The sequence below is a fragment of the Lipotes vexillifer genome, unplaced genomic scaffold (genome assembly GCF_000442215.2).
Source record: "Lipotes vexillifer unplaced genomic scaffold, Lipotes_vexillifer_v1.1 scaffold252, whole genome shotgun sequence".
NCBI classification, from domain to species: domain Eukaryota; kingdom Metazoa; phylum Chordata; class Mammalia; order Artiodactyla; family Lipotidae; genus Lipotes; species Lipotes vexillifer.
The window spans coordinates 2,796,350-2,821,714 of NW_006773367.1; the positions used below are offsets into that span (position 1 = coordinate 2,796,350).

At 36.9% G+C, this 25,365-nt stretch overlaps 1 protein-coding gene across 1 annotated transcript in view; it reads left to right on the forward strand.

Moving 5' to 3' along the window:
* Nucleotides 1–25,365, forward strand: part of ERCC6L2 (ERCC excision repair 6 like 2) — a 140,067-nt gene that overhangs the window by 99,448 nt on the left and 15,254 nt on the right. The window contains exons 15-17 of the mRNA XM_007448290.1: nt 1,983–2,063; nt 3,505–4,666; nt 10,015–10,169. Coding sequence (XP_007448352.1) covers nt 1,983–2,063; nt 3,505–4,666; nt 10,015–10,169 — 1,398 coding nt within the window. The remainder of the gene's footprint in view (nt 1–1,982; nt 2,064–3,504; nt 4,667–10,014; nt 10,170–25,365) is intronic.

Consider the following 25,365-nt stretch of genomic DNA (forward strand, 5'->3'; position numbering starts at 1 on the left):
GGAAGGATGCACTGTGAGATTGCATTTGATTCTTAGAAGAGACAAGAAAGGAAGAGGTGTTTTAGACAGAGGAACAAATGCAAACAAAGGCCTTGAGGGAGGAGCATGCCCAGCATGATTTCAAAATGGCAAGGAAGCCAAAGTGGCTGGAGTGGAGTAATCAAAAGAGCAAAAGATGGGGCCAGAGAAATGACAGGAAACCAGATCCTGCAGGAACTTTGGCTTTGACTTGAGTGATAACAAAAGCAATTAGAGGGCTTCCCTGGTGGCGCAGTGGTTGAGAGTCCGCCTGCCGATGCAGGGGACACGGCTTCGTGCCCCGGTCCAGGAAGATCCCACATGCCTCGGAGCGGCTGGGCCAGTGAGCCATGGCTGCTGAGCCTGCGCGTCCGGAGCCTGTGCTCCGCAACGGGAGAGGCCACAACAGTGAGAGGCCCGCGTACCACAAAAAAAAAAAAAAGCAATTAGAGTTCTGAACAGCAGAATGACATAGTCTGATCTATACTATCTATTCTAAATTTTAAGAATTGGACTATAGAAGTACAAGAGCAGAAGCAAGAAGCCAGGTAGGAGGATACTGCAGCAATCCAGCCAAGAGATGGTGGTTTGGGCCAGAGGGTAGTGGTGGATGCCCTGAAGCACTGACAGGATTTGCTGCAGGATCATCTGATAGGGTATGAGAAACAGGAGTTAAGGATGACTCCAAGTCAACAGAAGACTGGAGTTGTCATTTACCTATCACAAAGGGGTTCTGACAGCTTGTAGATTTTTGTTGCTGCCAGTTGCATCTGTTGTAGCCATTTGGCTTCTGTTGAAGAGATAAAAGGGAGTTCTCGAAAGAGGCTTCCCATTCCCTTACAGTAATAGCCTCTAGGCACTGGAAGAAAAGATCTCATGGCAATTCAGGAACTCTTTATCATTCTTTCAAGTTCTTTAGGGGAGATTCTCACTTGTTGCCCTGGATGCCAGATAACTGGAACCATGCCATTGCTATATTATGAATATTGGTATATTCGTAAGTTGGATATTTGTAACTCTGGTGATGATAGTATTATTTCCCCTTGTTCTATCAACAAATAAAGCCTTGAAAAGAGAAATAAATTTATTTCCTTTTGAAGAAGAATTTAATATTCTAGAATCTAGGCCATTAAATATCTCTGCTAAATGATATACCAAAAGCTATAAAAGCATACTTTCCTAAAAGATGTAGCAAGCCTATTATCTAATTAAGATTTTTTTAGTTTTATATTAGATGGATATTTTCATTTTGATGTCTACTACACTGAAGGAATCAATAAACATATTTTAATGAATACGAACTATAAACACACTAGCAATATAAGCTAGAATATCGAGTTCCCAATACCCAACATTATCTGTGGTATTTAAAATGTTGATAATATGTCCTTACAGTTATTGCAATATTATATAATATTTACACATATACAATAGTTATATAGTTATCATATAGACATAGTTATTATGGCTATCACTACTGGGTAAATTTTTAACATTTTTTCACTCTCCCTCCCTACTAGGGCTTTTAGTGGAGTTTGCTGAAAAATGTTATTAGTTTTCTATCAGAAAAAGTAAGCTTATGATAAGAAGTAAGAATTTTTTATGAGCCCAGCAGGCTTCCACTGTGCCTCTATACTACCTAAGAATTATGAGCATTTAAAAATATATATGAATTCCTTAATTAGCAAATTGAAAAATAACATTAAGAGAGTTAAAGCAGGCTGTACTCAATTTTTTTTTTTTTTTTTTTTTTGGCCATACCACGCATCTTGTGGAATCTTAGTTCCCTGACCAGGGATCGAGCCCAGGCCCATGGCAGTGAAATTGCAGAGTCCTAAACCACTGGACCACCAGGGAATTCCCTGGACTCAATTTTCTTAACTCTAAGTTTAAGCATGCCATTGCTGTTGTTTATCTGGTTGTTTCTACCCTATATTTTACACAGTTATTTGCATTCTTTATAGAGAGAAGGCCAAGTGGAAGCAGGGATCATGACAGCTACAACATGGTTGAAAGAGGAACCTCCAATACACAAACTAGAAACAGTAAGCAATCTTTGAATCTGTAGCCTAGAACTCCTGGGAAACATGTATGTGAAGATTTTAAGTTTCTTTTCCTTTTCCTTCATTTTTCAATGTGTAAATAAAATGTTTTTTTAAAAAAGTCAAGGACACAAAGTCAGAAGACTGTCAGTAAAATTAATAATTTAGACTAATATTTCATATATCATAAAAAAAAAATTCAGGAGCAGTCACCAGGTGTTTACATCCAAACTGGAATTTTAACTATGCCAAAGTGTAAATCCAAAATTAAATGCACTGTATAGGTAACCAATCCAACCTAAATAATTTTTTTTTACTAAACAACAAATTAAATGGAAAAATAGCAATCAGTGTATATTTAAAATTATTAAATTCAAACACCAAACTCATTCTCTGACTCAAGCAGATATTTTATTTGAGTCCTTTGTCTTGTGGTAATTTGTCATCTCACATACTACAAAATCTATATTGTCATCATAAAGTCTTTTATTAAAACTAAAGAATATATGTAGAAGATTTTTTTTAATTGTTGTTGCTATTTTTTTCTTGTTTGTTTTTTTTTTAAGGGATTTAACTCTGTTTGTACTAGCCCAAAGATATGATGGGCTATATGATAACTATATTATGATATAACATATATATATATATATATATATATATATGATATAGCAGTATATCATATAACTGTATTATAACTATATGCAATGATAACTATAAATTTATAATACCCCTATAAATTTATATAACCAAGTATGGGGTGAATATTTTTCTAAATTTATAGAAATACATGAGTATCAAATGTTGGCAGAAGTATTACCAGATAATACTTTCACAAAATCTTTTATTAATGAATCCTCAGTTTTCAGAAACTGAGAATATATTTAGCTCTATTTAATGTGAAAAAAGTAAATATTGGATTTAAATTTGTAGCAAATTTTACTTCAAAATAGCTTCAATATTTTCTTTATTTATGGTGGTCAAGATCCTATCCAATCTCTTTTTAATCAGTTAGAAACATTTTCCAGTTGGGAATTCTTTAGCTCCTACAAATTTGTTTTGTTTTTAATGCATGATTGAAAGTATCTGCTGGACTTTCATAAGCAATAAGTTGTGTGCTTTTCACTTTGAGGCTAGAATCAGTCTCTGCTTCTTAGAAGCTAACAGCTCTGCTCTGTGTTTTCCTTATAAATAATTTGATCATTTGATATTCTGGTTTTAACATTTTTTTATTTGGAAAGTTATTCAACTTTAAAAGAGTATACCAGACTGTAATACTAAATCCTTTATGTTTGTTTACTATCAATAAATGCTTTACTTTTAGAAAATACCAAGTAATATACTTGTACATAAATTATCTGCCCAAATTCAATTCCCCTCCAGTGTGATAGATTTGATATCCTTATTTTGACGTTTTCTAATGTTTCCACCATTGCTTCTTATATAGGATAGGGAGCCTGACTGTCAAGAACACAAAGGTCCAGAACAGCCTGCAGAACCACTAACAAAAGAAGCATGTGATCTCTGCAGTGATTTTAGTGAAGATGAATCAGTAGGAAACTCAATAATAAAGACTGCTAAAAACAAAGCATCTCACTCAAGTAAAGCTTCAGGTTCTCCTGGACAGCTTACCTTACTCCAGTGTGGTTTCTCTAAATTGTTTGAGACAAAATGTGAAGCAGTTGAGGATAGTGATGGAAATATTGCCTCTGACGATGAAAGTTCTGATGAACAGCCCACGTGCCTTTCAACAGAAGCCAAAGATGTCGGTTGTCGGAAGAGTCAAGACTCTCTTGGTACTTCAAAGCATCAGAAATTCACTAACATCCTAAATCCAAATGGAAAATATATTTTTGATAAAACTGAGATTTTAGAACAGAATATTTCTTCTGAGTCTGGTGATAAGAAAAATTTTAAAAATACAGTTGGCCACCATTGCATTTCACAGAATGTCACAGAATCAGAAGATAGTGATATCATCTTTCCCACACAGTACACAACTCAAAGATTCCTCAAGAAGAGTGTAAGGTTTAAGCCACCTGTGGATGGATCTGAAGATTCTGAAACAGAAAACCCTGTAAATATAAGAAATAATGGTGATAATAGAAAGACCAATGTCAGAGGAAATGGACTAATTTCAAAACAATTAAATCCTGAGAACAAGACCCTAAAATCTAATACAAAAAGAAAAGGTAGTAGTGATATTAGTGACGAATCTGATGACATTGAAATTTCCTCCAAGTCAAGAGTAAGAAAGAAAAGAGCTACTAGTTCTCTGAGGTTTAAGAGAAAAGAGGAAAATAAAAGGGAACTTTACACTTTTCCAAAAACAATGAAAAAAACAAACCAACTGTGTGCAACAGATGAAGACTGTACCTCTCAGGCTATTGATGATTTTACATCCTCAGATGATGATTTATCTGTTAGCCACATCAGTGTCTCTAAACAGAGCCATAGACCAAAAACTATAAGAGATAGAGTCAGTTTCTCTTCAAAATTACCTAGCCATGAGAAAAATAGCACTTTTATACCAAGAAAACCAATGAAATTTCCAAATAAGAGCATTGTCAATCAAGATCAGATGTGTGAATCAATGGATAAATTTTTAGGTAACTGCAGATATATTCTGAAAACTTTTCTTTGCATATTTGTTTCATGCAATCAGATAGTTCCACAAGAGATTATTGAATTAACTTGAATTAGCTCTACAATCGAGATGCTACATTGAGACACAGTGAGGAAGTGGGTGGTGGCAGGATAAAGGGGAAGACCACCTAGGTCAAGATAGAGAACTTTGTCATCTAGACCAGGACCCCTTCCATGTGGCCCATCTGAATCACAACCTTCCCCATACACTAATTATTCTAACTTTTTTGCATTTTTATGGCTTTATTAAATGTATATACATTTGATACAAATGTGTATCCCTAGACATTACAGTTTAGTCTCACTCATTAAAAAATTTTTATATAGCTTAATGTATAGGATACGTCCTCCATCCCTTTTGTTTCTTTACAATTTATATGATTTCTCTGTTGAAGAAACCAGGCCAGTTGTTTTCTGCAACTTGCATATTGCGGATTGGTGCAGTTGAACATATTTCTCCACCCTCTATATTTCCTGAAAATGAGCAGTTGGCGTCTGACCCTATATCAAATTCAGGTTCAATCCCTTTGACAAAACAAAAGTTAGTGTTTGACAGAATGTATGCTGGTTTCTCTCTTTGTGATCTTAGCAGCCATTGATGCTTAATGCCTAGAATTATTTATTCATTCAGAGTAGCAAAATGACATTTTCTACTTCTCTCATTTCTTTTTCATTTGTTAGTTAGGATGCTTCTGTAAGGAGATACTTCCTCTTATCTACTATTACTTACCCAGTGGTACAGTTCATATAGAGAAGGCAGGAAAAATAATTTCTTTAACAGCTTTTAGTATAATAAATTGATTTCCTATCATCCTTAGATTTCTTTTCTTAAAATCATTATGAATTAATTGATTCAAACACATTTAATGAGCCCAAACCCATTTCAATTAATATCGTTACTGAGGCTCAATTTTCCCATCTTTGGATAGTGGGAGCCTTTAAACATGAGCATTTTGATTCCTGAGATCTTTAACATGATGCTAATCATCTTTGATACCTATCAGGTATTACAGGATGTTCCATCATGCATTTTTTGCCTCAGACCTAAAATCAGTCATTTCTCTAAGAAGTCTTGGTTTCTTTTAGTGAGAAAGTGTGTTTCAAGACCACAGTCTGGTGCTAGGAATGATCATTGCTACTACTCGCTTGGGCCTTTTCAGTGGATAATTGTTTGTGTTACGTATGTTTATATGTATGTGTGTGTGTATATATAGGTATATATGAGTTTATATATGTATTTATGTACATGTATGTATTTTTATATATGATGATAAAATATTTCATGAATTCATATTGATATTTCCATATTTGTACTTACTTTGGGGGTATAGAGCTTTAACCTCTTCTCTATCATATTTGCATACCACTTCTTCTATGCTGATAACACCGGTTCTTTGGCATATAGGGAACGATTTAATTATAATGTTCCATAATTACTCATGTTTTACCCATGTTACACAAAAGTCGAATAAGAAAAATATTATTATAATATAATTCCTAGAAACATTAAGGTGTTGGGGTGGGTTTTTTTGGTATATACTCTCCCATTTCTGCCCATTTTTAAAATGGATATATTATGTCTTCATTGTCAACACACATGAATATTGCATTATACTCTCTCCTCTTAGACTTCATTTATTCTTGGTTTGCAGGTAACTATAAATTTAATGCTTCTCATTAGTCAATGTCTCTTATGTCAATGTCTCTCTAGTCATTTTGGTTGTCTGAAGCTTATTTTCTAGTAGATTCCTTATTTCTATTAGATCCCAGGAAGTACTCATGAGAGTAATTCCCTGAGATACTTGTTGATAGCAGTTTGTGCCCTTCATACTTAAAAGTCATTTTTTCTGGATATAAAATTTTTGGCTTACACTTTCTTTTCTTAAGTATTTTAAGTATGTAGCTTCATTTTCTTCTGGCATGAAGTATTGTGCTATGTGTTCTTTTTTTTTTTCTTAGATGCCCAAAGTGTGTTTTTTCTTTTCCTTGTTTTCTAGTAATTTTACTAGATTATATTTTGGTGTTTGTCTTAGCTCAGGCTGCTGTAACAAGTTACCATAGACTGGGTGGCTTAAACAACATTTATTTCTCACAGTTTGGGAGGCTGGAAGTCGAAGATCACGAAGGGTTCTTGATTAGGGCCCTCCTCCTGGTTTACAGATCACTGCCTTCTTGCTGTCTTTACATGGGCGAGAGAGAAATCATCTCTCTCATGTCTTTTATTATAAGAGCACTAATCTCATTCATTAGGGCTCCACCCTCAAGACCTAATTATCTCCCAAAGGCCTAACCTCCAAACACCATCACATTGGGGATTAGGGCTTCAACATACGAGTTTTGAGGGGACACAAATATTCAGTCCATAGTAGTCTGTATCAATATTCTCATAGTGTAGTTTCAACTCAGTTTTTATTTAAGGAAAGCTTATTTGTACTAGTATTTTTACTTACTTGTTCTATTCCTTTACTTTGACTTTCCTCTTCAGGAATTTCTGTTATTCAAATGTTCAGTCTTCTTTGCCTGTCTTCAGTATTTGTCACATTCTCCCAAATCCTATTTTATTTATTTTTCATTTCTTTTTGCTTTTTAAAAATGTCCTTCTACTTCTCTTAAGTCAATATCTATTGTGTTTATTCTCTCTTATGTTCCTTCTAATTTAGTCTCCATTTCTGATTTTTTTTTAAAATTTCTATGTCTTTCTGAGTTCTGCCAGTCATTTCTGAGTTATTCTGATTTATATTGTTGGCTCCTCTATTTTATCATTTTCTTAAGGTGTTTTACCTAATTTTGAAATCAATTACAATTTTGTTGTTTTGTAAGCATATCTTTCTGGCATATTTTCATTGTAGGGATATTATTCTGCTGCTTATTCTCTTTACTCTTATAATTTTTATGAGATTTGACCCTCTTGCTCATTTTTATAGAAATTGTTTTCCCTGAATTTTTTTAAATGAGACAGAGTTAAAAAAATCTTTTCTAATTTCACAGAGATTCATATTTGTTATTTTTCTATAGTGTTCAAAACTATGATAGGATTTCCTGTTTCTGTTTCCCCTGCTTTGCTCTAGACCATCTCTTTCCCTCATCCCTGTTCTTCCTATTCTGCTCCTTTTGACTCCATCCCAGCAGTTTTTCCTCATTGTATGGCCCTGGCCTGGGAGCCCTGGTGGGTTAGTTTGGGAAGTTCCTTAGGGCTAGCTTGCCCCAGCCCCTCAGGCCTTCTTACCACAAGCCCCCTGTACGCTGTACTCAGCTTTAGAGAATGCAGAACCTTCCCAGATCCAGCTGCTGATCTCCAAATAACCCACTGTGCTAGGGTCTCCTGTTCTCCGACCCAGATGCCACCCTGTCACTTCCTTCTTCCTTCACACAGACCCTGATGCCATGCAGAGTGTGTAACTATTAGTGGGTTATACCCACCCTCTTGTATTTTAGGGCTAATGGGAGTATCTTGTCATCTAATTTTGTTGTAAGTGTTGTCCTTTGCTTTTGGTTTTGCAGTCTAGTTGTTGTTCTCATGTTCTCATGTGGGGATTCAGAGAGATTGAAAAACTGCTTCCCCTTACCACCATCTGCTGAGAATCTGATTAGTAGTTTTTAAGAGTTAGCGTTGCTTTCAGAAGTGTCTCACTCATTCCCAAAAAAGCTACATGAAAGAATCTGATATGTAAGCAAGCTTATATTTTGGTAAGCTTTCTTTTGTGGTTATTAGTAGTGTCATTTAAAAGTTCATTATGATATATATTTTGATACCCTTGTAATTAAGTACAGGTTTACCCTGCTCTCCAAAAGTAGAGCCTTCCTATGTAACTTTGTAAGCTGAAATGGTGTAAAGCAAAGAAGCAGTTACCTTAGGACACATCTTGTTAATGGTTGCACAAAATAAATCCAGATAAGGCACAGATACTCATACACAGTCCAAAGCTATGATGGCTTGATGCTGAGATGCTGAGTGTCATTCCTGGGGAAGGAGCTTGGTGGTGCCACGCTTGCTGCTGGGCTGTGTGCTGCCTCTATAAGGGCTTGCTGCAAAGCAAACACCGCAACACTTCACTTTTCGCCCTTTTTCACAAAAGCAAAAGTTCTCTTTGGACTTCTTTCTGTTAGGGTGAAAACAGGTACTAACGTAGGTCTTTTGGAAAAGCTAAGTGGTGTAAAGCAAACTTTCAAGAACTAAGGAATACTGGTACTGGACTATCCTTTGGTTTCTGTGCTACAATTAGATTTTAGGTTTGAGGAGTTATTGCCTAAACTTTTTTAACAGAGCAGCTAAGTTTTGTGTTTTGTTTTTGTTTTTTACTGTGTAAAAGGTGTCAATAGTTTGTGTGGAACTTGTTCTCTTTTGAATAATGCATAAAATGTGTCATCAAAATTAAGAAAAATCTGAGTAAATTTTCTGCCAGAATCCTTTTGAAGGTTTTAAACTGTTGGTATACTTACTACTGATATTTTGAAATTTAAGGCAAATATTATCTTGTTTACTCTTTTACTCAGCTTATTTAACAACATCTTGTTTTCTCATTATTGGCAATTCTGGTTGAGAAAGGTTCAGGACTAAAACAGCACAAGTGTTGAAGGTCATAATTGAGGTTCATTGCCAGAGCTGTTTGAGGGAGCTTTTATAGACCTCAATTTGAGCCTTCTTTTTTATGACCGCAATTTAAAAGTAAATTATAGGTGCCCAGAAGCAAAGCAATAAAAAAAATGTAGCCATTTTTTAAACTTCTTTCAGATAAAAGGTGTAAGTTAATTTTTTTCATTTCCTAAAAACCTCCAAATCTGGGCATATGTACAAAAAAGACAGTATACAAACAGTAAAACTGAATAAAGCCAACCAAACGAAACTCCCTGGTCATAAACCCCATGCTCCTACTTCGTCACTGTAATCAAATACATGTTTAAAGGAACAGGTGAGGTTAGCACTGCTTTTAAATTAGTAAACTTTTGTTTTACATCAACAGAGACAACAAATTCATAGAGACAACCTTCCACTATGACTTTCCTCTTAGCCAAAACCCTCATTTCAGGCTTAAATCTAAAAATTGTTACCTGATTCAGAAGTTCTTATATTGATGAGAGGGAAAAGTCATTTCTAAGTTAACCTAGACCAATATATTTGAATTCTTTCTCTTTTCAATTGTTTTAAAAAAGAATATTGTGATATTGACATACAAACAGTGTTTTTCTTGAGGATTAAAAATAAAATAAGCATAACCTGTTTTTAATGTGTTGCCGATAATTTTTAAAGTATACCTTGAACCATGTTGCTTCATCATAAGACATCACTTAATAAACATCAATTACCTCTTAGGTGGTGTTCAGGAAGTGGCTTACGTTCACTCAAACCAGAATGTGATTGGATCAAGCAAAGCTGAAAATCACATGAGCCGATGGGCAGCACGTGATGTATTTGAATTGAAGCAGTTTTCCCAGCTTCCTGCTAACATAGCTGTTTGTACTTCTAAGGTAAGTAGAACATAGGATAATGTATCTCTAGTTTTTACCTCATTTTCACTGAAGTTCCTCAATAGGATCTTCTGAAGTACTCCCTCAAAAGTACCAACAAGACTATAAATGACTTACAAATAAGTGTAAAAAACAATACCATTTGGGGCACTATATCCACTAAAGATGTTTTATATTAAAAGACAAATCTATATATAAATGCCTAATAATGTTGAGTTGCTTAATAGTTTCCCTCAGTGAAAGTCTGCCAAAAATGAGGAATCTGAGGGAATCACTTAAATCAGAACCAAAGATACTTCTCATATGGAAAAAGGAAAATGTATCATTAGATTTACCTCCATAATTTTTCATCTAAAATGAAGACACACACAAAAACTAACTTCATATAGAGTTTATATTTTTAACAAAAGGATTTTTATAATGTTAAAGGTAATAAATACTTCCTGTGGGCTCTTCTCATTTAAATTTGCTGTTATATAGAAATAAGGCTTATATAAAAGTGGTATTTTATTTACACACTTTTGTCAAAAGTTTTAAAAAATATTTTCTTCTCTTTAGCTTATTATTATTTCTTAATTCCTTAGAGCTAGGTATCTGAGGAGTAGTTTTTCTACCACTTTATGTGTAGAAGTGAAAAATTGGTATTGTATATAACAATGACACTTTGTTTCAAGTTAGTGCTACTTTTGGGAATGAAGGGGGGGTGGGAAATGCTATCTGAACTGTCAAGCTGAGACAGGAGATAGATGGGCCCCCAGGGCAAACAGTTTGTGTTCGTTCCTTGTGGACCGGTACTCTGAGATGGGAATAACAGGACAATTGAGAGAGGAGGCTGGACCCTGCCCAGAGAGAAGATAAGAGACCACTTATTCCTCATTTTTGAAGTCAGGAGACCTCCCAGACTACACATGAGCAAGAAAGGCTCCTTGGAGGTCAAAAGGGGAGTGATGCCAAGTGTCCAAACCTACCCAAAGGCCTCTTCCATAGAATTCAACTTGGCCAAGAGATGCATGCGCACGCATGGAAAAATCCTGAGCTATACCAAATATGGACTTTGAACCAGGCAAATCAAAATGACTGGCCAAAGGAAACCTGAAGAAATGCCCCATAAAAGCGATTCAAACTGCCACGAGGGCGCTACTCTTTCTCTGAGCCCACCCATGTGTCTATCCACGCATACTCTTTTTCTCGCCTAATAAATACTTGTTTCACTACTTTCCGTCTTTGTGGGAATTCTTTTTCTGCAAAGCCGTACAGCCAGGGCCTTGTCACTGACCACTGGTCTAGTGGCTAGGATTCAGTGCTCTCACCGGCACGACCCAACCTCAGTCACTGGCCGGGAACCGAAACCCCGCTTCAAGCCGCTGCAGGCCTAGGCCACCCAAGATCAAAGCTATCTTCATTTATTTGTACCTCATCTGGTTTGACAAAGATTTTGGATTGTCTTAATAAAATCAGAATACAAAATTAAGTTCATGACCAAGGAAAATATAAATTAAGATGGAAGTTCAAGACTGGGAGAAAGTTAGAATGCAGGTATATAGGATATACTATGCTTTCCCAGATATATTTTTTTAATGACAAATTTGATTGAGTTTCCTGGTAGGCAAAACAAAGGAAGTGAACAATGTATTTAGTGTTTTTTCAACTAGTACATTTGGAAATGTTGGGCAGTTTGGGTGGTCACAATGACCAAGTGCCTGACTGGCATTAATGTCTGGAGGCCAGGGATACTAAATGGATGTCCTGGGGGGTGGGGGGAGCATCCCACATGCCGAGATTTGTTCTGCCCAAAATGCCATAACACCCTGCTGAGAAGCACTGAGCTAAATGATTGTTCTTAAGGAAAAAGAAAAACAAAAAAAACAGCTCTTCTAAGGAGGAGCAAAGCTTTTCCTAGGGTTTAATTCGAAAGAAATTTGTTACCTGACATTTTAAATGGGGACCACTGAATGATCTAGTTAACTGTCAGTTGTCTTATAATATCCTTAGAGTAAATGTAATATTGAGCTTTGAAAGGCTGTGCTTTTAGCATTTTTTCAGTGTAATCCAAAGGCCCAATTCCAAAATGCAACTCATGAAAGCACTTTCATGACCCAAGTATGCCACCTTTTTATATTCTCATTTCATCTGGGAGTATACCATATCTCAGCCAATGCTGTAGATAGCATTTCTACAGTTTGACTACCTTGTGGGAGCTATATGAAAAAAGTAGGCAGAAATGTGCTGGGTTTGCCAGAAATTTACTGTATTAAAATGAAGAGCATATCAGAATCTCTTAAACAGACAGCTGATTTTTTATTAGGTTTTTCTTTCTTTTAAACCATGCCTTTTTTTAAAACCATGCTCTTTTCCAAACAAATTTTAATGTGAAAGGCCAGAAAATTTGGCAAACTCTGTAGTAGATGTTAATGCAATAATTTAACTGGATATTGGTCACTAGCTTATTTAAATATTTCTCAGAGAAGAAATTTACAGCCATGTAATGCCTCCCAAAACGGACCCAAGAAGCAACCCCTAGATATGGAAGCAATAAAAAGTACCTTTGGAACCTTCATAAGGAAAATTGTAAAGATGAAAATGCTGGAAGTATACTTTGCCTTTAGTTGGGGAGGGGTGGGTGTGCGAAGGGATTTCCTTTATCTTTACATTAGCAATACCAGTAGTTTTCAACCTTTTTCAGCCCCAGCATTCTTGAGATGAACAGCACAGTCTCATCAGAAACCTTATCTTTTCACAGTGATTTTCAGAGTGAGGGGCATTTCTTACCAGGAAACAAATTGGAATACCCAGCCCCTGGAGTTTCTGATATGTCCTTTGAGGCCATTTATCTCCCCAGTCACACATAGACCAATTTAGTAGACCTTTTTCAGGGAATATGAAGAAATCTGATGTTTAATGACTAAATCACAGTGGTTATAAAATACTCAGGGAAGTTTTAAAACCATTAAGCAGGAAGTCCAGTCCCATGCCACCAATGCTAGCAGGCATTATGGAACAGTCCGTATAAACATACTTATTTCAGTGGCTAACTTCTTTAAATCAATACTTGATACAGTAAAATTCTGACAGAATAAGATTCAGTCCCTCAGATTTGACCTATATCATTTAATACATCAGGTTAATAGTATAGTTGTACTTTAGCATCTTGAAAGCTGAAATGTATTACCTATAAACAACAATCACTTGGGGATGGTATTATAAACTTACCATCAAAAAAGAAAGGTCTTGGATACACACTACTATATATAAAATAGATAGCTAATAAGGACCTACTGTATAGCACAGGGGACTCTACTCATTACTCTGTAATGACCTATATGGGATAAGAATCTAAAAGAGAGTGAATATATGTATATGTATAACTGATTCACTTTGCTGTACACCTGAAACTAACAGCATTATGAGTCAACTATACTCCAATAAAAAGTTAAATAAATAAAAAGTCTTGGTATATGAAAATCAGAGTTTTCAGGGCTTCCCTGGTGGCACAGTGGTTAAGAATCCACCTTCCAGTGCAGGGGATATGCGTTCGAGCCCTGGTCCGGGAAGATCCCACATGCCAGGGAGCAACTAAGCCCGTGTGCCACAACTACTGAGCCTGTGCTCTAGAACCCGCATGCCACAACTACTGAAGCCCATGTTCCCAGAGCCCATGCTCCTCAACAAGAGAAGCCACCGCAATGAGAAGCCCACGCACGGCAACCAGAGAAAGCCCACTCACTGCAACGGAGAGTAGCCCCCCCAACCCAGCTCACTGCAATCAGAGAAAGCCTGCACGCAGCAACGAAGACCCAACGCAGCCAAAAATAAATAAATTTTTTTAAAAAATCAGTTTTCAAAATAGTGATCATACATATTTTTGTTGTTCTTAGTTTTTCACCATCAAAAACTAAACCTACTATATTTTTGACATAAAACTTGCAACCCCTGAGACATACCTCATGCTTTCCTCCTTTTAGTTTAACTAGAAATAAATAAATAAAAGAACTCATATAATGAGACTCATCTTCAGTTTGTTGAACTCTAATATTCTAGAGGCAGAAGGAATTTTTGATTGTTATAACTAGCCTATGGCATGGAGTCTATTCAGGCTGTCAGTTTGAATTGTAGCTCTACCTGATACTTCCTGTGTGACCATGAACAAGTTACTTACCTTCTCTGTGCCTCAATTTCCTTGTGCGTAAATACAAGTAATTATACTTCTTACCTCAAATGGTTGTTGTGAAGACCAGATGAGGTAATAATACCTGTAAAATGCTCTGAACAGTACCTGACACAAAGTAAGCAGTCAATGAATAATAAGTATTGTTATTACAACCAATGGATAAGACTGATGTCAGGTCTCTAACTCCCCTGGAGGGTGAGGATCAACTAGAACAAATAATCTATAAACAGTTGTATGCAGCTATATTTAACTATAAGTAAAAGAATGGGTGGTACTAGTCCATCTGGGGCTTTTTTTTTTTTTTTTTTTTTTTTTTTTTTCTTGCGTTATGCGGGCCTCTCACTGTTGTGGCCTCTCCCATTTGCGGAGCACAGGCTCCGGACGCGCAGGCTCAGTGGCCATGGCTCACGGGCCCAGCCGCTCCGCGGCATGTGGGATCTTCCCGAAACGGGGCACGAACCCGCGTCTCCTGCATCGGCAGGCGGACTCTCAAGCACTGCGCCACCAGGGAAGCCCCCATCTGGGGCTTTGAATTTCCTTAAAAACAAAACAAGAATGTTTGTGGTAGATTATTTTTCAAATTTTTATATGTGACTATTGTTTTTGTTTATGAAAACAAAGTCACTCAGTACTTTATATTAATTTTATTTTAGGATATTCTGTATTAGAGTAGAAGTTATTAGTAACTTTTCTCCTTAAAGCTGATAGATTTATTTTCTGTTTAGATTCATTAGTTTGTGACTACTTCTAATTCATGATATCTCCATAGCTGCTGACAGACATTCAAATGAGTGAGAGAGCACTCTGCCATCAAACTAGTCCTTTTGCATCTCTATACATATTACTCTGGGTTCTCCTCATTATAATTCTTCTGGAAACTAGAAACTACTTTAATAATATCAGTGAGATGGAATGATGGTAGTGTTGTGTTTCTCTTTACTAAAACTATTTGTAAAGATGGTTAAATTAAGCATTTCTGAAGACTTTTAAAATTTTAAAATATTATTTTACATAAATGAGATATTGATGACATGTCAAAGCCATTCACAGAATTTCTAAGGAAAAAAGTGATCACAATCACTGATTTCATCATATCTGGTCGGTAGTATTTATTTCAACACCTTTAATGAGTAAATCATTGAACCACACCATCATCTTTGGTTAGAGATATATATGTCACTCACTGAGAGATTTTGCAGCTCTCCCTGTGGTGGTGGCTGGCAATAGTGGATTTGCAGTTTTGGGAAAACTTTTAAACCATTATGGGAAGAAAAGAGAATAAACTAAGGTGAAGGTAAATGAAGCAAGATGAAGGCAGAAAGACTCAGCCATAGTGTTAGAAATATTGACAACCCTCTTCTTCTGAAATCTCCCAAAATCCCTAGACCTCCCAGCTACAGTACAGTATCTTTCATCTGGGGCTCACATCCAGAATCTTTCTGATTACTGAGAATTCTTTTGAGTGCTTCATGTCTGTCACCAAAGTTTTATTAGAGACCTTTGTGTTTGAAAAGATTTTGTGTGTTTGTGTGTGTGTATGCCTGTGTGTGGTCTCTGTGTGTGTGTGTGTCTGCAGCCAGATGCAGATGTGTTGCCTCAATTCCTAAGAAAACAAAACAAGTCCTGTTTATTTGTATGAAGGCAACACAAGATTAACAGTGGCCACAATATGCAAGTATTTCACTTTCCAAGGAATACTGTAATTGAGTCTAAGTAAGAGCCTTTAACTAAATTGCAAAGGAATATACTAAATGGAAAACTTACAAAAGAGAAGTAATGTACACTACAATTATAGATAACGTACTATGGTCTTTCAGAGTTTCTCAGTCCTTTGATGTAATTATTGGTAACCAGAATGACAAAAGCTATGAATCAAATGGAATTCACCCATATATTAAGAAAAGTTCTAAAATATACTATCTTTTCCATATTTCCTTTGGTTTCTTACAGTTTATAGTTTTATAAAATAATTTCTACTTATTTGAACATATTTGATAAATGTCTTGAATTAAAACCTATCTCTCCTAAAATAATTTCTAATTATACCTTTTTAATTTAGCAATACAAACTATATAAAATAAGAACTTGCTTTGCCTTCAATTGTACTTGGATATTTTAGAACCATTTCTGAAGACAGCTTATTTTAAAAGACAAGATGTCTGATAACAAGGGGGAAAACCTGTGTGATTTAGGTTTAAGCTTAGACCAAAAAGAAATGTTTTAAGCATTGGAAGGAACTTCATTAGAGTTAATTTATTCTTTTAATATATGGAAGTATGTCATAAAACTTAGCTATACCTGTGTGTGATATGGTACCTCATTTTTTCAATCAACTGCATGTTTTCAACTTAAGTTTACTTAAAGTTTTCTGAAAAGAATTGTACAAAGACAGCATTTGATTAAGGATTAATCACTATGGCAACTGAGACGTGGTGACTGAAAGGGGGAGGATGTATTCTCCCCTCAGTTTCCTGCCAGCTGTCATAGTCAACCTCTGCTGCCTGAATCCAAGCCAAAATATAGACTGTGACCAACTCGAAGAAACTATATCTGTATTTTTATAAATTGGTACAAGTATCAGACTATAAAAGAAGACTTAATCCCCTGAATTGGATGACAGACACTTGGCACTCTTGCCAGTGTTTGACAGAGAAATAACGGGTTGCTTTGTAGTAAAACCTGGATTAATAGTAAACCGTTCTTTATGTTATTGCAGTGTGGTGTAAATGAGAGAACTAAGCATGCCGTCAGCCTGGAGGCGGGGGTGGCATGGGGGAGAGAGTGCCTTTTATATAACCAGTGCAGGTTTAAGCACTGTTCAGGATACTGTAAATACAAAATGTTGTCTTAGAACTTCTCTTTCTTGTATTTGTATTAGATTGGCATTTTGTAGATTACTTAAAGAAAGGATTTCTATGAGCTATGGTGGATTTAGTTGCAGTATGTTTATACAGCTTTTGGAGTCAGCAAGGAGGGATGGACTGTTTACAATGAGCAGACTTTGGGGAGATATAGCATTCCATTAGCCTAGTTTTCAGGATAGTGAATGGCATGATGGTTTAAAGTAATTGTTCACAAATGACTGGTTTATGAAGTAGTCCAGTAAGTAAGGTTTATGGTTTCAGCATGTAGCAGAATTAACTCTTACTGGGTGGGATTTTTCATGGTCTTATGATTTTTCTTTCTATAGCTAGATGTTAATTTTATGGTGTTTGTATAAGAAAGTTATTCTTTCAAGTGATTTTAGTAGAGATTGGATTTTTTAAGTTGTGTGTGTATATGTATGAAATTATGTGACCAGTGCTGGCCTGAAAAAGGCTGTTGTGTTTCTATCCTTAGAACTAGGATTGATTCAGAGAGATAGTGTGAAGAACACCTGTTACTTCGTCAGAGGAATGAGAATCTGCTGTTAACTATAAGCACCTATACCTATTCCCCTCCTAGCTGGTGGCAATGAGAAGCTGTGGCATCCTTCCTCACAGTGACGTTACCAGGCTTAATAATGCCACTAATGAGCTGATGTGTACAAGCACATTCAACTCCTTGTAAGAAAGGCATAAATTTTTATTATTGTAATTACGATTATTTCTTATTAGTAGGGGTGATGAGTGAAACTCTTTCTGTTATTCTCTGCAATGACCTGTTATTCTTTTTGTTAATAGTACCAATAATAGAATATGTTAGAATACCATAAAAGATATCTAGTCCAGTCCTCAAATTTTATAGATGAAGGGCCCACCTTGAACTATGCCTGATTTATCATAAAGAATACTATAGAAAAAAATTGTATTTGACAGTACTTATAAAAGACTAATTTGACCATGGCCTAGACTGACGAAAATATTCTTTGCTTATTAGGAAGTAGCTTGATTCTAAGTCTTCTCCTAGATGGTCATTGTTCCAATTGCATAGACGATTGATACGGCTTCTTTGAACACTTTCTCCATTTAGAATAGTTGGAAGATTATAAATAGCTTAAAAATACTATTTCTTCGGGCTTCCCTGGTGGCGCAGTGGTTGAGAGTCCGCCTGCCAATGCAGGGGACACGGGTTCGTGCCCCGGTCTGGGAAGACGATCTCACATGCCGCAGAGGGGCTAGGCCCGTGAGCCATGGCCGCTGAGCCTGCGTGTCCGGAGCCTGTGCTCCGCAATGGGAGAGGCCACAACAGTGAGAGGCCCGCGTACCGTGAAAAACTATTTCTTCAAATAATGCCTTCTAAGTAACAATATAAAAGCTTAAAGATATAAGGCCTCATTGAACTCTGATTGACTCCACCTAGCGACTTAGAGAATGTTAAGCACTTAACAGCCCTTTTCAAATTATATTTTATCCCTCTATTGAAAACCATGGTATCAATTGGACATGGCCACTTAATGGAAACACCTATTGCCTTGTCATCTGAGAATCCTGCCTGTATACATATGAATTCTGAATTTTATAGGATGAATAAATCAAAATTATAAGGTCATAATGTGAAGGATTCTTGGAGACTAATGCAAACATAATATTTTACTGATTTATTTTTTAAATGAGAGGGTACATGACTTCCCTCAGGCTCAACAGTGGCAGTCAGCTTAAATCCCTGTAGTCTTTCAGTCTTTCTGTCTTCTCTTGTGCTTTTCCCTCAGTTCCTTTGGTTTCTATTTTGCTTTGAAGGTTTTTACTTTTTTTTTAAATTCCATTTTGCTTTTCCAATATGAAAAATCAGTCTAATTTTCCAAGATAACTTGCCTGTGAAGAATTACCATCACTTTAGCAGTTAAAGAAAAAATTCAGGTGGACTGAATGCATCTTTCTCTTTAAAAAATATTTTTTTAGAGTTAAAACTATCTGTACTCAAGAAATATAGTAAGACTGTTTGCAGTATCTACTCTGCCAAAGATATTTTGGCAAAGACATATTTTTTTTTACTTTTTTTCTCTTTGCTTATGCTTTTTCTCTACCACAAATAACCTTCAGCCTTAGTTTTTCTAACCTACCAAACCTCCAAACCTCTCTACCTTTCAGCATCTACCTCAGATGTGTCACTCTTTCACAAAGTCTGCCCCAATTCCAACCTAAGATGGAAGTAAGCTGCCCTTCTCCTTACACCCTTTCTGCTTCTCCCAATAGTACTTTATGTGGCCTGTTATTCTAACATATGACTTCCACGTATTTATCATAGTTATGTAAGTATACATCTTTTTCTTCTTTTCTATAAACTCTGGACTTCAAAAAATAGCACAGTATATCTCTGATTCACATTTGATAATTCTGGAGACCTAAAGTAGTGTCTTGTACATAATTGATACTTTTTGAATAATTTAGGTTTTCAGTTGTTGTCAGCGTACAATGAACCCAATCACTGTCTTCTGAAAATTAAATGGCTTTAACTGTCTTTTCCATGAACAACTTTCATAGTTTTCCTGAAAATCCTCTGGCAATGACTTGACATTGTTCAGAGCTACTACTGAATATATTTAATTAGCCAAGGGAAACAGTCCCTCCTTATCTGAATTAGAAGTAGTCTCAGGTTTGCCTGGCATTCATGGTCTTCGATAAATTTACTCAATCTGCACCTCCAAGTAAATCATCTACTGGCTGATCCTCCACTCCCAATTCAAGTTCCACTTCTTACATGAAGCCTCAGTCTTCGGAGATCACTCTGTTCCAAGCTCCTTTCACACCCATTCTTTGTGCCAGTCATCACTGTAGACATGACAGACACTGTATTAATGTTTGCTCTCTTCTCATGTATGTTACAAGCTGCTTAAGGATCAGGACATGACATACATGTCCGTAAGCATCACCACTTAGCAACAGGCAGCACAGAGTGGAAGTTCAGAAAACATTTGTTACTGGTAATTCCTGTAAGAAAGTACTACATAAGGCAGATCCCCACAACCGTTTTCACTATGAGTAAAGGCTCCTTAACTCTTAGCTCCACAAGTTAATGTTAAAGGGGATATACTGGCAGATAATGTAAAGATGTTAGTTATTTTAGAGCAGCATAAATGCTGGTATTCTTCATCTTCACTCATTATCTGTCATCTCTTGACCATAGTGCTGTTATAAAACACCCACTTGAGAAGGGAGAACATGGAGAATGGTGTCAGAAAGATATCCCTACCCATGCATGACTTTGTAAGCTTTCTTCATCTAGCAGTAACAAATCTGAACGGTCACTTTGGGGCATAGTTTTGTCTCTTCCAAAGTTCTGTAAAATATCTTATTGTGTTTCTTTTCCATAGCACATGAGGCCTATCTCAATTTGGTGCTAATCTCCTTTTCCAATCTCATTCTGAGACACTCATTCAGAATTACTGACACTATGTGCCAGGCACTGTGCTAGACTCTGGGGATAGAAAGATGAATAAGCTCTTCCTAGTCAGCCTTCAGTTTATAAATCAGTCTCCAAGCACACCATGGACTTTTACTCTTCCATGTCTTTGCTCTTGTGGTTCTTTTGTTTAAAATTCCATTTTACCTGTGTCTGCCTGTTGAACCCCTCCTCCTTGTATCATCAGTGACAGTTGTCCCCTGTCTTCTCCAAAGCAGTATAAATGTTTTCCTCAAATTCATCTTTACTTATTTGTGTGCGTGTGTATGTGTGTGCATGTATGTCTGCTATAGCACTGATCACATTGTATTATGTGATACTTTATAAGTAAGTATCTACAGGATGCTTTCAGCTGCAAGGAATAGAATAACCATCTGAAAATGGCCTATACAATAGGCTGTTGAACTAATTTACATAACAGCAAATCTGGAGGGAGGTATGTCCAGGTGTATTACTACAGTCCAATGACATCATAAGAATTCAGGCTCTCTCATTTTCTGCCCCACTATCCTCAGTAAGTTAATTTTTAATTCCATGAGGCCTTTTGCCTTAAGTTACAAGATGACTACTGCATCTCAAGAACATATTTCCTCATACAAATCTATCCAAAGACAGGAAGACATGGTTCTTTTCCTGTATCTCTCCTTTTACTGGGGAGGAAAATCTTTCTGGCAGAACATAATTGGCTTGACTAATTTGTTTATCCGCTAAGAACTGAGAGGGCAATCTACCTTCCCTGAGCACATTTCTAAGAGAACCTCAGTTTTGTTCAGACAACAAAGAGGGAGGCAGTGGCTGTTAGTAGGCCATCCACAGTGTCTGGCACTGTATTCCTGGTTAGACTGTGAAACTCTTTTGCATTAGGAAGTGAATCTTACTCTGTCTTTTATTCCCAGGACCTAAAAAAAGTACCTGCTACATAGATATTCAATTAGAGCTTACTGATTTTAATTGAATTTCTAGTAGATACCAAAGAGATTCTATACAGAGAAATGTGGAGAATTATTCTAATTTATTAGGATAGGCATGAATTCTTTTGTAGTAGATTAGCTTTAGGCAGGATAAATATGTTTGAACTATGATCCTTGATCTAAGATGGAAGTTGTGATATTTTTGCAAGTTTCCTGATGAGGGATAGATCCCATAACCAGAGTCAGCTCTCGCAGCATTTACGGCAAAATTGTTGGTAGGTTGATGTTTTATTTAAAGGTGTCAGTCATTTTGTAACCAAGTTATTATCGGAATCAAATTTCAATTAATCTGTAAAGACCTTTCATGACTATTTAGCATTAACTGCTTCAAAATGGAATTTGAAAGCCATATCCTACTGTTATTCAGTATTTAAGGCTATCCCGTTGCTGTGGCCAGATGAAATAATGAATACCTTAAGAGAAAGAACTTCTCATTTTGTTCATAAAAATTATTTGGGCCACTAGTATTTACCACCACATACTTTCAGGAAAAGAAAACTACTTTTAGTTTCTCTTAAGAATATCCTTGATGGGGACTTCCCTGGTGGCGCAGTGGTTAAGAATCCACCTGCCAATGCTGAGGACACAGGTTTGATCCCTGGTCCAGGAAGATCCCACATGCCACAGAGCAACTAAGCCCATGCGCCACAATTACTGAGCCTGTGCTTTACAGCCTGCGTGCCACAACTACTGAGCCCACGTGATGCAACTACTGAAGCCTGCGTGCCTGGAGCCCATGCTCTGCAACACGAGAAGCCACCACAATGAGAAGTCTGCGCACCGCAACAAAAAGTAGCCCCCGCTTGACGCAACTAGAGAAAGCCTGTGTGCAGCAACAAAGACCCAACACAACCAAAAAGTAAATAAATAAAATTGTTTCTTTTAAAAAAAGAAGAATATCCTTGATGAATCAATAAAGATTACTAATTTTCTTAAATCTCAACCCTTTGGTACTCATCTTTTTTTTGTTTTGTTTTGTTTTGTTTGCGATATGCGGGCCTGTCAACTGTTGTGTCCTCTCCCGTTGCGGAGCACAGGCTCCGGACGCGCAGGCTCAGTGGCCATGGCTCATGGGCCCAGCCACTCCGTGGCGTGTAGGATCTTTCCGGACCAGGGCACGAACCCGTGTCCCCTGCATCGGCAGGTGGACTCTCAACCACTGCGCCACCAGGGAAGCCCTGGTACTCATCTTTTTAGTATTCTGTTTGATGAAACAGGAAGTGTACACAAGCACTTGTATAATTGAACTGCGGACTAAACTAGCCACTTTTTTTTATGGAACACAATTTGTATCAATACTTGAAAGAATGACTGACAAACTATGGTTATTTTTTTTTTTTTTTTTTAATAGAAGTGAGATCATGTAGCCCCTAAGTTTTTTTTTTTTTTTTTATAATACACAATGTATTTATTTATTTATTTATTTATGGCTGTGTTGGGTCTTCATTTCTGTGCATGAGCTTTCTCTAGTTGTGGCAAGTGGGGGTCACTCTTCATCGCGGTGCGCAGGCCTCTCACTATCGCGGCCTCTGTTGTTGCGGAGCACAGGCTCCAGACGCGCAGGCTCAGTAATTGTGGCTCACGGGCCCAGTTGCTCCATGGCATGTGGGATCTTCCCAGACCAGGGCTCGAACCTGTGTCGTCTGCATTGGCAGCCAGATTCTCAACCACTGCGCCACCAGGGAAGCCCCAAACTATGGTTATTTAGACTTGTGTATTTGGTAGATACTTTCTGTCACTTCAAGGAAGACAACAGACAGTACTTGTTGCCAGCGATAAAATTCAAGCTTTCAAGTGAAAATTAAAATATTGAAAAACTTGTGTCTGCCACCGTGACCATGACCCCCTTCCCAATATTTAAAAAGATTTTTTCTGTTGCATAGGTGGTAATAACAACAAATATGGTTTTCCAATGTTGTATAATTGAATGTGTCAACATTTTGAAGATCTGCATAACTGACTTAATATTTTCCAAATGACCAGTGAGTGATATTACAAAATCATGCATGGGGAAAAAATTCAGCCAAAGTACAAAATATACCAATGAATTTTACTTTTAACAATATAAAAAGTTCACTGATATGGTTTCAAATATTACATGAAACTAATCTTAATTGAATTTTGGTAAAGTATCAAAAAGAAATATCTACAATTATCTGAAAAGGCTATGAAAATATTCTGCCCTTTTTCAACTACGTATCTGTATGAGGCTGATTTTCTTCATATACGCCAACTAAAACAGCATTGTTGCAGCAGACTGAATGCAGAAGAAGATATGAGAATCCAGCTGTCTTTTATTAAGCCAGCTATTAAAGACATTTGCAAAAATGTAATACGTAGCCACTCTTCTGGCTAATTTTTTGTTTGTTTGCCTTGGAAAATATAAACTTTTTTGCTGATAAAGAGTTATTTAATTATTTTAAACTTTCAGTAGATATAACCTACATAAACAAAATCTCTTTGGCGTCCTCAATAATTTTTAAACTGTAAAGGTGTCCTAAGACCAAAAAGTTTCAGAACTGCCATTTTAGACCATAAGAAGGGGGTCACTTGATCATTAAATTCAGTTCTAGTGGAACATACTTTCAGTTGGCCTTTCTCTGTGGGAAAGCTTTACTTCCTCTTCTACATGACTCAAGAAAGCATATCAGAATAGAAGAGAGTGAAAATGATGTGGTTATAGGAAATCCACTCTAATTTACTAAAAGGGAGAATTATTCACAGATTTCAGTACTTTATTATTAACAATAATGTGCATCTAGCTTCACAACTAGTTACAACGTCCCGGTGTTATTTGTGGCAGGGTGCTTGAAATGTTCTTCCCTAGACACTGAAGAGCCATCGATGGCCTTGTCACTGAATCAGCCTGCATAGAAGCCTACACTTACTCCAGCTGGAGGCCTGGAGGAAGGAAGTGAGAGCCTAAGCTCCCCACGGAAGTGCCAGCCACTGGAAAGGCAAGCAGGGGCGGGGGTGCCTGCCAAGAAAGACTTTAATTAAAATTTTTCCATCAGCACCACCCCTCCGTGATCTTTTCACTAACAGGTATTATTTAGTATAGGACCTTCAAGTAGTCTTTGGAGACATTTTTACAGTAATATAAATAATATATGTAAAGATTTAAAATTGAGTCAGGGCTCAAGATGCCAAGGACCATTACTACTTACTGGAGATCCTAAAAAGACTAGTAGAAACCAGCGCTTGTGGTGCTGAGTCCAGTGCTCAGAAAGCTACCCCAGAAAGGCCTTGCCTTTGTCTGTAGGAGGTGTTAAGGGGAATTTACTTTCTGACCACCCTCCCATGAAGGACTGAGGGAATATTAGCCAACACTCCCTGTTGCTGGTCTGCAGGCTTTTTTAAAGGTAGTTGCCACCATCTCACCTGGCCTTTTCCCCCAGGTTGACTGCTGTGGCACTGCCTTCATGTTCCCAAATTCCAAGGAGATAGGGCTTTTGTATTTCTGTTTGTAGTGTGTGCCCCACAGTATTCACCTGCACTCCTGAGGCTGTAACTTTGTTCCTTTAGATAGATGAGTTTCTTGTACAATGAGAAATGGACTGTTGTGCACACAAAAAGGGAGCTAGGCTCAGGGAAGCCAATATAAAGTTGTCCTTTTGTGGCTCACTCAGCAAGCAAAGTACTATCAAAAAAGAAAATATATATCTATATATATAAAAAACTGAATTGTAATGGTTACTCCTTCCAGGAGGAAAAGAGAACCATGATTACAAACTTT